We start from the raw sequence: 10,577 nt of genomic DNA, 5'->3' as shown, positions 1-10,577 counted from the left end.
TCTGGCCACCCTTACAGTGAAGTAGTTCTTCCTAATATCTAACCTAAACCTATCCTCCCTCAGCTTGTGGCCATTGTTCCTGGTGACTCCAAGGGGGGGCCCTGGTGAACAGACTTTCCTCAAGTCCCTGCTGGTGGCCCCTGATAAAAAGTTGTAGGCAGCCACAAGATCCCCCCTCAGTCTCCTCTTGTGGAGACTGAAGCGATTCAGGTCCCTCAGCCTTTTTTCATAGGGCTGGCCACAGAGGCCCTCAACCATGAGTGGCCTCCTCTGGACCCTCTCCAGGTTCTCCATGTCCCTCTTGAAGTGCAGCACCCAGAAATGGACACAGTACTCCAGCTGCAGCCTGACCAGCGCCGCATAGAAGGGGAGCAAGACCTCTCTGAAGTACAGCAAGAGCACCAAGGAAACAGAACATGCTGATACAAGCAGTCATTTTCATTCATACTTTAGCAAAGAAGGGCTGTCACTTCAATTAAGGACTAAGAATTTCCAGTGCAGATTGTTTTAGAAATGTTTGGGTGTCCCCAAAAAGGGGAGAAAACCTATGAAAGACTTTGATTTTCATTCATCAGACAGATGATGAAAAGTCTGGTCTCAACAGAGCTCTGAGAGTCCAGAGACTACAAAAGGGCAGAAGCCCAATTCTACACCTCCCGAGAGAAATGAGCAAGCAACAGAATGCTGACAGTATTGCAGCTCTGAGACTTACAGACAAGGCAGTGGAAGTGGTCTGTAGTGAAGGCAAGTCACCTGTAGCTCTTAATCTGCATTACCGTGACTGAGGACTACATGTGCATTAATGCATTTTTGCTACTGCACATTAAGCTTAGTACCTCTAATATGAGGTACTACATAAATGTGCATTAGGCTGCCCTAATGCACAGTAGCAAGTGTGCATGCCTTTTTAGTGTAGCCCATTTCTAATGTGTATTAGCACTGTTTTTGATGGGATGTGTTAGTGCACAGTAGAATAAGCTACTGCACATGGAAGTGCATGCGTAGACATGCCCAGTGAAATCAATATGCGTAATACAAGGTTCTCTTCTGTTCTGGAGAACAGCAAAACCAGTAGCTGAACTGAGTTTGGAGTGGGAGGAATTTGTTCAGTGTTATCCTGACAGTATGAATGAAAACAGAAGAGAAGTTAAAAGCTCATAAACAAATGCTTCTTACTCGGTATCTTAAGAAGAAGTCCTTGTAGCCGCCCTTGAGGACATACAGCTCTGGGTAATGCAGGTGTGGGTACTCGTTACCTAGTCTGTCTCTCTCTCTCACAAACCGGCACCTGAAATGGTGAATTCAGAGAGAAAGTTATGCACCCCGTCAGTCTTAAGGTTATTTTTGTGCAAACTACTCTAAACCTGTACTTCCCATTCTTCAGAGAAACACAGCACAGGGGTCATCCACCTGCAGCTAGGCATACATACAGCACAATGACATTTTGGTAACTAGCTCCATGTCAAGTGACAGACAACTGGCACTGTTCTAAGTTGCACAGGTGGCAGACAAGTCACCATCTCATCTGGCTGCCTTTGGAAACAAAACTCCATAAGTGATCATCACACAGTTACTAAGTGGGTTGTAATCTCAGCATACACTCACATTCGAGGACCCCGCTCTGAGGAAAACTCGCAGTGAAAGACAATTATGACTCGTTTGTTGTCTGAAGGCGGGATGGGCTTCTTCAGCAGGAATTCCTCCACGTCTTCTTCCATGTGGAGGTTTACAGCACCCTGGGAACAGAGTCACAGGTGAACAGGTAGGGCCAGTTGGGTGGGGATGTATCAACTCCCTCATGCCCTTATTTCCAAACTGAGCACAGTGATTCTTCCATGCCATGCAAAACAGCTGCACAGCACCCACAACCCTGGGTCAGCAGGTGCATTCTTCACGAGTCGCTTGAGGCCACATGAAGTAGTAACAGGCTTTAGCCTTCCCTCTCAGAGCCCAAGTTTGGTCAACTGCTGCTTTTAGATCTAGCAAGTTTACTCAAGCAGCAGTGTTCAGCACAAGTGCTAACAATACAGAACCAACCTAAGTGTAAGGCCATTTCTCCCCATTAGAATATTATTATGCAGAGTTCATCTGGAGTCTAAACATTTAATGACCCTAGGCACTTTAGCTATCCTAACATCCTGATGCTTCTCCAGAGAATGGATCCATGGCCAGCCCTGTTCACACCTGCTATTATGCCCACTCTCCCTACCAAGAAGGGTTGGATGTTCATCCTCCGGGGAAAAGCCTACCCATAAGTCAGGAGGCCTTGCTCACATGTCTTCGTGAGTCTGTTCAGCACATGAACAATGCAGTTCCAATCCTGTCTGGTGGCTCTGGCCTGACCACCATGCTGTTAGCCAGATACCAAATCTTAATTCACAAAAGGAAGCAAGAGCCAACCAGGCTTTGGACTTGCTCCTAAGCAGTGAATAAGCAAGCATCTTGAACACTTTCCAGTGCTTGCCAATTCAGCCAAAATGGCAGTTGTGCTTCAGACAACTGTACATTCTGCTTGCAGGCTCACTGTACCTTGATATGGCCTCCTTCATATTCATATGGGTATCTGCAGTCAATTATCACACATTCCTTAATGAAGCTTGCAAATGTACCTGTCAGCACAGACACAATCTACAGAGAAACAAGATTTCAGGAGTGTTAGAAGCTATATTAGTACACTTGATAGTACATAGCAAGTCCTTATTGCCCTTAGGATACGTACCATTTCTGAGTCAATATATTTTAAGTCCTGATGCTTTCCATCTACAGTATGGAAGAGGTAACTCTGAAACACAGAAAAACCTGGCTTAGATATGAGAAATGGAATTCCTCATAGAAATCAGAAAATTAGGGTTGGAAGGGCCCTCAGAAAGTCATCTAGTCCAACCCCTCCACTCAAAGCAGGACCATCCCCAACTAGTTCATCCCAGCCAGGGCTTTATCAAGCCAGACCTTAAAAACCTCAAAGGATGGAGATTCCATCATATCTCTGGGTAACCTGTTCCAGTGCTTTACCACACTCATCAGGAGAAAGTTTTTCCTAATATCCAACCCTTAACATCTCTTGCTGCAACTTGAGCCCACTGCTCCATGTTCTGTCATCTGCCCCTACTGAGAACAGTCCAGCTCCATCCTCTTTGGAATCAGAGATTTATGCCAGAGATGTAAGGCTTACAGTAGCCAGTTAGTAGTTTATAGCGCACAAAAAGCTTAACTAAACATTTTGCAGGTCAGGAAAAGGACATGCCCTGACGACTCCATTGTCTCAAGAGAGAAGGAAAAAATGGACGCAACTTAATTAATAGAGAAGAGGAGTAAAGAACTTAAATACTCTCTCAAAGCTACCTCTCAGGAGCACTTGATTATTATAGCGTTTACAGAGCATTCAGACGTGCATTGTTGGAACAGGGGAGAACATAAAACTTGGATGGGTCTGAAATACTCATGCATAAGAAAAGACGAAGTCATTTGAATCACCTTGGAGAAGTCGCCAATGAGGTCTCTCTGGTCACTGTCCAGAATGGTCTCAATCTCCGCTGAGGAAGATGACTGCCTCCGGACTAGTGCCAGACCCTGGAGGCACAAGAGCTCTATTACTACCAAAACAGAGGCATTCTCCCCCAGAGAACTGCTACACTTGCCCCAGAGTAAAAAAAGAAACAAAAAACACCAAACCCTAGTGATGTATTGGCACCCCAAAGTCCTGACCTGTTGCCCCTCACCTATTTCAAATGGGATGTCAAGACAAAACTTACTCATAACCCTAAAAGAATCACTAACCCACCCAGAACAGCCCCTTAAGTCATGCACTGAAATACTGCAGTCTGTTAAATGGCCAGTTACCTACCTAGAGGACCACTGTTCTGTTGAATATCCTTAACGGGATGTTTACACTTGCAGAATAAAATGATTAGACAAGGATTGTTAATACTAGATGTTAAGCCACCAACCATTGCTTCTTCAGAAGGTATTGCAGGAATGTTTTTTCTCTTTTTGCTCTTTCCTAGAGAAGTGTCTTCTTGGGATCTTTCCATTCTTTTCACAGCAGTCCTAGCCACACCATTGGACAGAGATGGAGATGCAAACAGTCTGCACCGCTTCTTCTGGAATAAAGGCAAAGAACAGAAACTATAAGAGCCCCTAGCCAGGAAGGTTGAGATCAGGAACTAAACGAGCCTGAAGAACTTGAAGACTCCTATATTAACTAAGAGTCAGCAAGAACATGAATGGATACTGGATAGTCCCAGGGAAACAGCTACTGCAGCATTCAGTGCCAGCCAGCTGACTACATCCAGTACAGAAAACAGTACACTTCCTAGCCATGCGCTGCATGAAACCTGGGTCCAAAAGCCTACACAGCCTACTGAATCTGGGACACTGAATGCTGCTTAAAAGCAAATTCACTGGAAGTCTGAGGGGTTCAGTTGAGGGTTTAAGGGGAATCCAGATTTTTTTTTTTTTTTTTTTAAATACAAAGACAGTGGCTGAGTGCATTACAGGTATCTGTATGCAGACTGGGTGGAGATGCCTATACACAATTCATGACAAGTCAGATGATACAGGAGCCAAGCTTTAGGCATTTCTCTTATGGATATATGGTTAAACCCCAAGATGCTGCCCTACCATTTCACAGGCTACTTAGACAGGTTCCTCTAATTATTAAAGTTAGCCAATTTTTAAAAGGCCATTATACTATGATCTCAAAACCTAACTGTCCCAAAGAACAGGAGCAAAAGCTCTTTTTGGACGCCAGATGTGCACAAGGGATAAATTTGCCTACAAAGGCCTATTATAGTTGTTAAGGTGCTGTTACTTAAATTACAGAAGCTTAATAGCCCTTGAAAGGTCTGACAGCCATCATGGGAGGGATGGAATGCTTACCTGGTTATCTGCTTTCCTCATGACCAGTGGAGCAGTCCAAAGGCTTGCTACATCAGAGGGCACCTCCTCATTGTTCTGAGGAAAGAGAGACTATTTCAGATCTCCTTTATCAGAGTCAGTGGCCATACAATACATCAAGGGTTTCTGCACAGCTCATGCAGTCATTCTAATTAAATTCAATTGAGGGCAGCTTTGGGACTCCTCCCTGCCCTCCCACTGCAGAAGAGAAACACCATTTAACCAAATTCCTCACTTAGCAGGAAGTCTGGTCTAATGGAGACCAGGCTGCTGAACACAGGAGCTTAAAAGCTATTGTATCAGTTTTTCGATTTGTTCAATAAAAATGCATTTATGATTCAGAGGTTACTCTGTGCCTTTAATAGTCTAGTGGATTCAAGAAAACAGCATCTCACTAAGCTGGGGGTGTCAAAACATGCATACAACCTGCAGGCTGGATCAAGCCTGCCAGGCCCCTGGAAACTGTGGGGCATGGTCAGGGGGAGCAGAGTGGCCTGCTGCAGAATCCAGGGCTCTAGGTCCCCTGTGAACGTGGCAATTGATAGCAAGAGGGTAACCAAGGGCCAAAAGAGTCCAGGTTGCCCTCCAATTGCTTCATACTGGAGGAACCGGATCTGCTGTCAGCATGTGCCCAGTGCCAGAGGAGCCAGAGCTGCCGCCACAACATACGACATGTGGCAGTGGCTCCAGTACAAGGCACGTCACAGCAGCCTGAACTGCTGATGTGTTCCCAATGCCCCACCTAGAGCTGCCAGTGCCAGATCTAGTCTGCAAGGAGCATTGCAATTTGGATCCAGGACAGGGAAAATGTGAGTTTGACACTTCTAATCTAAACTTTTTCTGAGGAACAGAAGTCCTGACAGTTCTGGGCTTACTAGCCATGACTCCATCCTTCTAAAGTCTGGCTTCTAAATTAAATATCCCACTTGCATCAGCTGCTTTCTTTCCCCTCGTAACTGAAGACACTTTAAGTGTCAGAAGAGGAGCAGGAACCAGTATTTGCTTAATTTAACTGCTCCTGTCTGCTGGAGAGGAGCATACGTGAAAGACATCAACAGTCTGTGCTTAAAAGCAGCAGCATAAGCTTTCTATAGTTCTATGAAAGGCAAGAGATGGGAAAACGCTGTCACTAGGTCCTCTCTCAGGATGGTCTCCAATGCCCAGCTTTGTACAGCTCTGCAAATCTTTCATCAGAGGCTAAAGCAGATCCAATTACACAAGTCCACTACGAGTAAATATATCCATGAATTGAGTGCATAACAGGCCAATGTCCTGAGGGGGCTCAACTAGAATTTACACTCAGAATTTACCATTTTCTTTAAGAAGCTGAATTAGAATAGTTTTTCCCTCAGTGCATTATCAAGTATCTGTAGAGAGTCACCACACTGAGGAAATTCAAACTCATGTACCTTTATGTCTTGCCCATCCAACATATCTAGGAATCCATCATCAAGGTCTTCAGTTGCAGATGTTAGAGATGACTGGTGCAGAAAATCAGGTCTACAGATTTCTAGGTCACCCACATGGACTTCATCAGCAGGAAACTAGAATAAGAAAATTGAGTTGTATTACTAGCATAGACCTAACCCAGGGGTGGGCAATTATTTCCTGCTAGAAGGCTGCATACCATCTGAGCACGATCCGAGTTGTGCCTTTGCCCGAGGACATCTTTTCCATCATCATAGGAACGAACACGCAGACAGCTACGGGAAGCTGGCCTGGTCGGCTTCTTAAACTCAAATGACTCCTTAATGAAAGGAGAAGATAGACATTTCAAACCAAGAAAGTACAGCTGAGGAAACCCCTGCGTGGAAACTGTTCTATAAAAACACCCACCCCTCCCCTTCTGGGCTCAGCGCTCTGCTGCCCAGAACATGGTCTAACCATTTTTTAATTCAGTGGAATTGGATTAATTTCTACAGCCCTGAGAATTCTCATATTCTCCTGTGCAAACTTCCCAGCAAGAATCTCTCCTGATCATTTAAAAGGAAGCCAGAGCTGTGCACTAATTGCTAGGATAAGCCTGTCACTGGGATGGGAAGATGGGACAAACCCCTGGTACATGGGGGAAGAGGGTAAAGACTGATGCTTCTGCAGGGGTCTGGGCCCTCAGACTTGCATTGCCAGACTTTCCAGACAACAGTCCTATAACGAGCTGGACGTATTAGCCCAAAGGACAAGTTGGTTAGAGATTTAATTTATACAATTTAATGAAAAGTAGGGATGTTCAATTTGTTAATTATGACCTCAGTAGGGCAGTTGTCTGGACAGCTAGTAATCACAGAGTTCCAGCAAGGACAGTGTTAGTTAGCATTAGAAAAAACAAACCAAAACAGCTTCAGGTTAAGATCCACTCAGTATGAAGACAGTTAACTTGAATTCATATCCTTAGTGAAGTTAGGAGAAAAGAAACCCCAGAACAGCTTAGCTCCTGTGGGTTGGATTTAAAGCACAAAATGCCTTTAAAAAGAGGCATTCTGATCTAACATATTAAAATGGAGGATTGCGCCAGGCCTAGCAGGAGTGGAAAAAAAACAACTTTACTCAGTAAACTTGAAACATGACATACCAACTCAGTCATTATGCTGGACTAAATGTCTGCAGCTCTGATGCATGTTAGGCACTTAAATACCTTTGCAGTTAATTAAAAATTATATTAAATAAGTGGAAAGTTAGGTCTTTGTCTTTCTAGTAGTCAACTGCAGAAGTAGCCAACGTTTGAGATTTCTAGAAGTTCACTTGAATACAACAAGTTTCACGTCCTGCTCGTAACAAACCCTTGTCCCTGCACAAGAAGTTATTCCCATGCCACCTCAAGTAAGCAGTTTCTGGTGACAAACCCCACACAACCTTACATTCAACAAGCAAAAAACTTACATTCTCTTTATTTTCATCTGATTCCAGTAGCTCAAAGACATCACAATCCAGGGAATCAGAATGGCTCCTCTTCAGAGCAGGACTGGAACCCAAAAGCCTCTGCTGGAGTTGAAAGAGTAAATCCAGTTCAGCATCATGCACATTTTAGGCAACCAAGGGACTAATAAGAATGTCCAACTGGCACCCATTTGTGGACACAGCTGTTGTTCTTGGCCAATCTGTTTGGAAGTACAGCCCACAAGGGCTACAAGTTTCCCACACCCACTGCTTCAAACTTGGTAACTGCATCTATATGAAGCCAGTGACAGATTGCATTGCAGAATTCAAACAGCATTTCAGGCTTATAACCTAACATGTCGTTTCTATTTATAGAGGCTTAATTTTAAGAAAGTAGCAACATTCGCAGGCCCTCAAGACTGGTTTGATATCTACAGATTAAAAATAAGCACGAAGGAGCAGAAATTCTCAACACTGAGAACCCTTTGCCATGCCAACTTACTGGGAGGGAGCGTATCCTTCTGACAGGCATTCGAAGGCTGCAATAAGAAGAGAAAGTCAAATTTCAACTTTAATCTGAAGAAAGATTAACAAATGGCAATAAACCTCAGATTTTCCACAGCCAAACTTAACTAAATGGCACAAGTTAAAAAAAAAAAAAATCTAAAAATTGTTAATTAAGACAGAAAGATAAAAGTTAAACTTACTTAAATCTGCCAGATTCCAGAAGTGTTTTCTCAAAGCTGGGGGAGGAAAAAAAAGAGCGGAAGAGAAAGTTACATGGCATTAGCTGTGAGGTAGTCAAAAGACATTATGATAGTTGACTACCAATTCATAAAGCTATCCAGGCTGTTTAAAGCAATTCAGGTACTTCAAGCCAGGTCAGGCTATTACCCATCCCCAAATTATAATCCTCTGCACCTTAAAAACAGCAGACGACATGCTCTCTGCATGTTGTAGTGGCTTGGGACAAGATTCTTAGAAGGTACATCAATAGCTAAATTCATTTAGCTCCCCCTTAGTTTCCCCAAAGGGGCTCATTAATACTTCCTAACTCTGAATGCTTTAGCTAAGGAAGTCAGCCCCAGAGGAAGGAGCTCAGCTAAACAGGACAGAGGCCCACTTGCACTGCCCATTCCTGTGAGGCAAGGGCCAAGCAGACTGTAGAGGGTGAACTTAAATCAAGCAGCTGCTCAAACACAATTTGGCTGAGTGAGAGACATTACCCAGCAAAGTATGAAGTCTGTGCCACAAACAGCACAGAATCTAAGATCTCAAGCTGCAATGTGCAAGGGCACACCATTGTACATGCACTTGCTATGAAAGTTTCCCTTCAAGGTCCCCATGAGCATACGTTTAGCTGTCAGTATAGTCTGATATGCCATAAATTAAAAGCTAAACACATTTTTTTTAAACATACGTTTCCTCGATGTCACTTGAGTTAAGGGGGCCAGGTGAATCCAGACAGAAACCTGCAGAAGACAAACAGGTTTTTACCAATGAGAAGGATCATGACACTTTGAAAGAGATGAAGAGCCAGGCATGCCTATCCATAAGTCTTGGAACTTGTTGTCTCCTCAAAAGGTTACAGGCTTAGCCTGCTGAGAAACTCCTTGTTACAGAGAAAAATCAGAGGCTTGGGTTGTGACTGATCCTATACCGGAAGGGCTGTAGGTTGAGAAAAGTTCCCCTCAAATGTCCTCCCTCCCACTAATGCTTTTGGCCATAAATATTGGTTACAAGAAGCATCCTGTGGTGCTACCCTGTATGAAGAAGCTTCTTGCCTTAGAACTGTGCTATTAATTATATTCTGCTAATTTTTACATACACACACACAAACTTTAACAGGAAGCAACTTTTCTAAGGAATTGAGTCTTAAAGTTTTATTTCCACTTCGTCCCAACTAAATTAAGAGTACACATCTCATTATCTACCAAGTTCTTTGCGAGAAGAATCAGTATCAAGAAAGCAAGCTAGCACCTCAGAGTTAGATCACAGAAGAGTAAGGCTGGAAGGGCCCTCATGTAGTCCAACCCTTTGCTCAAAGGAGAAGCACTTCTAAAACCAGCCCAGAACAGCCTATACAGATACTTAACCACCCTTAGAGTCAGAAAGTTCTTCCTAATCTCCAACCCAAATGTTCCATGTGTGCATTCAAGTTGCAACATTACAGCTGCAGTTTCCTTCTGGTATGCTTAAGACCATCAACAATTATGAAGCCTGCTTTCCAGGAGCCTATATTTTATTACTGTAGTCACGAGCCAGAAAGTTGTGCCTGTAGAACATGTAGCACATAGCAAAAGAGGTTCACTGCCCCAAACAGCTTCAAATGTCTGTATGGGTGTGATGTCATATCTACCCATCATTATGTACAATGGCACCCCACACCCATCTACCTCACCTTGATGAGCAAATACAAAGAAAAGTTGGTCAGCAATATAGGCTTCTGGCATATTTGGGCCATTGCCTAATCACTGCTCTTTGGAGGCATGATAACGAAAGGAGTCTTAAGGAAGTATTTAAAGGAGAACAATGAAGCAGCTTTGCTGGAGCTTACAGGATATCCTCTCAAGGGACCCTGAAAGAATTGTTTTAAACAAGTGGACAGAAGCAAGCTGCCTCTTCATGTCTCCATGTTGCACCCTCTTGTTATCTCACTCTGCTTTGCTGTCTATGCAAGTTTTATCAGGCTGCACATGAAAGGGAGAACATCTAAGGAAAAAGGTGGTCTTTAATCCCTGATGCTCAGGTCTTTAGAATTAGGAAAGCATTAAGCAATTGTAAGCAGCACACTAAAGGTAGCACCT

General features: G+C 43.7%; 1 protein-coding gene across 2 annotated transcripts in view; it reads right to left on the bottom strand.

Annotated features, from left to right (window-relative positions):
• CDC25A (cell division cycle 25A) overlaps window positions 1-10,577 on the bottom strand; it is a 24,774-nt gene that overhangs the window by 7,855 nt on the left and 6,342 nt on the right. The window contains exons 2-14 of one of the 2 annotated variants that reach the window (XM_019507991.1): window positions 9,191-9,242; window positions 8,478-8,513; window positions 8,273-8,309; window positions 7,774-7,875; window positions 6,524-6,643; window positions 6,306-6,440; window positions 4,879-4,953; window positions 3,948-4,100; window positions 3,475-3,570; window positions 2,720-2,782; window positions 2,530-2,628; window positions 1,606-1,736; window positions 1,177-1,288 (exon numbers count right to left, since the gene is read on the bottom strand). In XM_019507991.1, the coding sequence (XP_019363536.1) occupies window positions 1,177-1,288; window positions 1,606-1,736; window positions 2,530-2,628; window positions 2,720-2,782; window positions 3,475-3,570; window positions 3,948-4,100; window positions 4,879-4,953; window positions 6,306-6,440; window positions 6,524-6,643; window positions 7,774-7,875; window positions 8,273-8,309; window positions 8,478-8,513; window positions 9,191-9,242 (1,211 nt within the window). The remainder of the gene's footprint in view (window positions 1-1,176; window positions 1,289-1,605; window positions 1,737-2,529; window positions 2,629-2,719; window positions 2,783-3,474; window positions 3,571-3,947; window positions 4,101-4,878; window positions 4,954-6,305; window positions 6,441-6,523; window positions 6,644-7,773; window positions 7,876-8,272; window positions 8,310-8,477; window positions 8,514-9,190; window positions 9,243-10,577) is intronic. The other variant, XM_019507992.1, reaches the window with a different exon arrangement.

The sequence above is a fragment of the Gavialis gangeticus genome, unplaced genomic scaffold (assembly GCF_001723915.1).
Source record: "Gavialis gangeticus isolate Ggan-Ray unplaced genomic scaffold, GavGan_comp1, whole genome shotgun sequence".
NCBI classification, from domain to species: domain Eukaryota; kingdom Metazoa; phylum Chordata; order Crocodylia; family Gavialidae; genus Gavialis; species Gavialis gangeticus.
The sequence above is the reverse complement of the archived record's forward strand: the minus strand, read 5'-3'. Positions and strand labels throughout refer to the sequence as shown.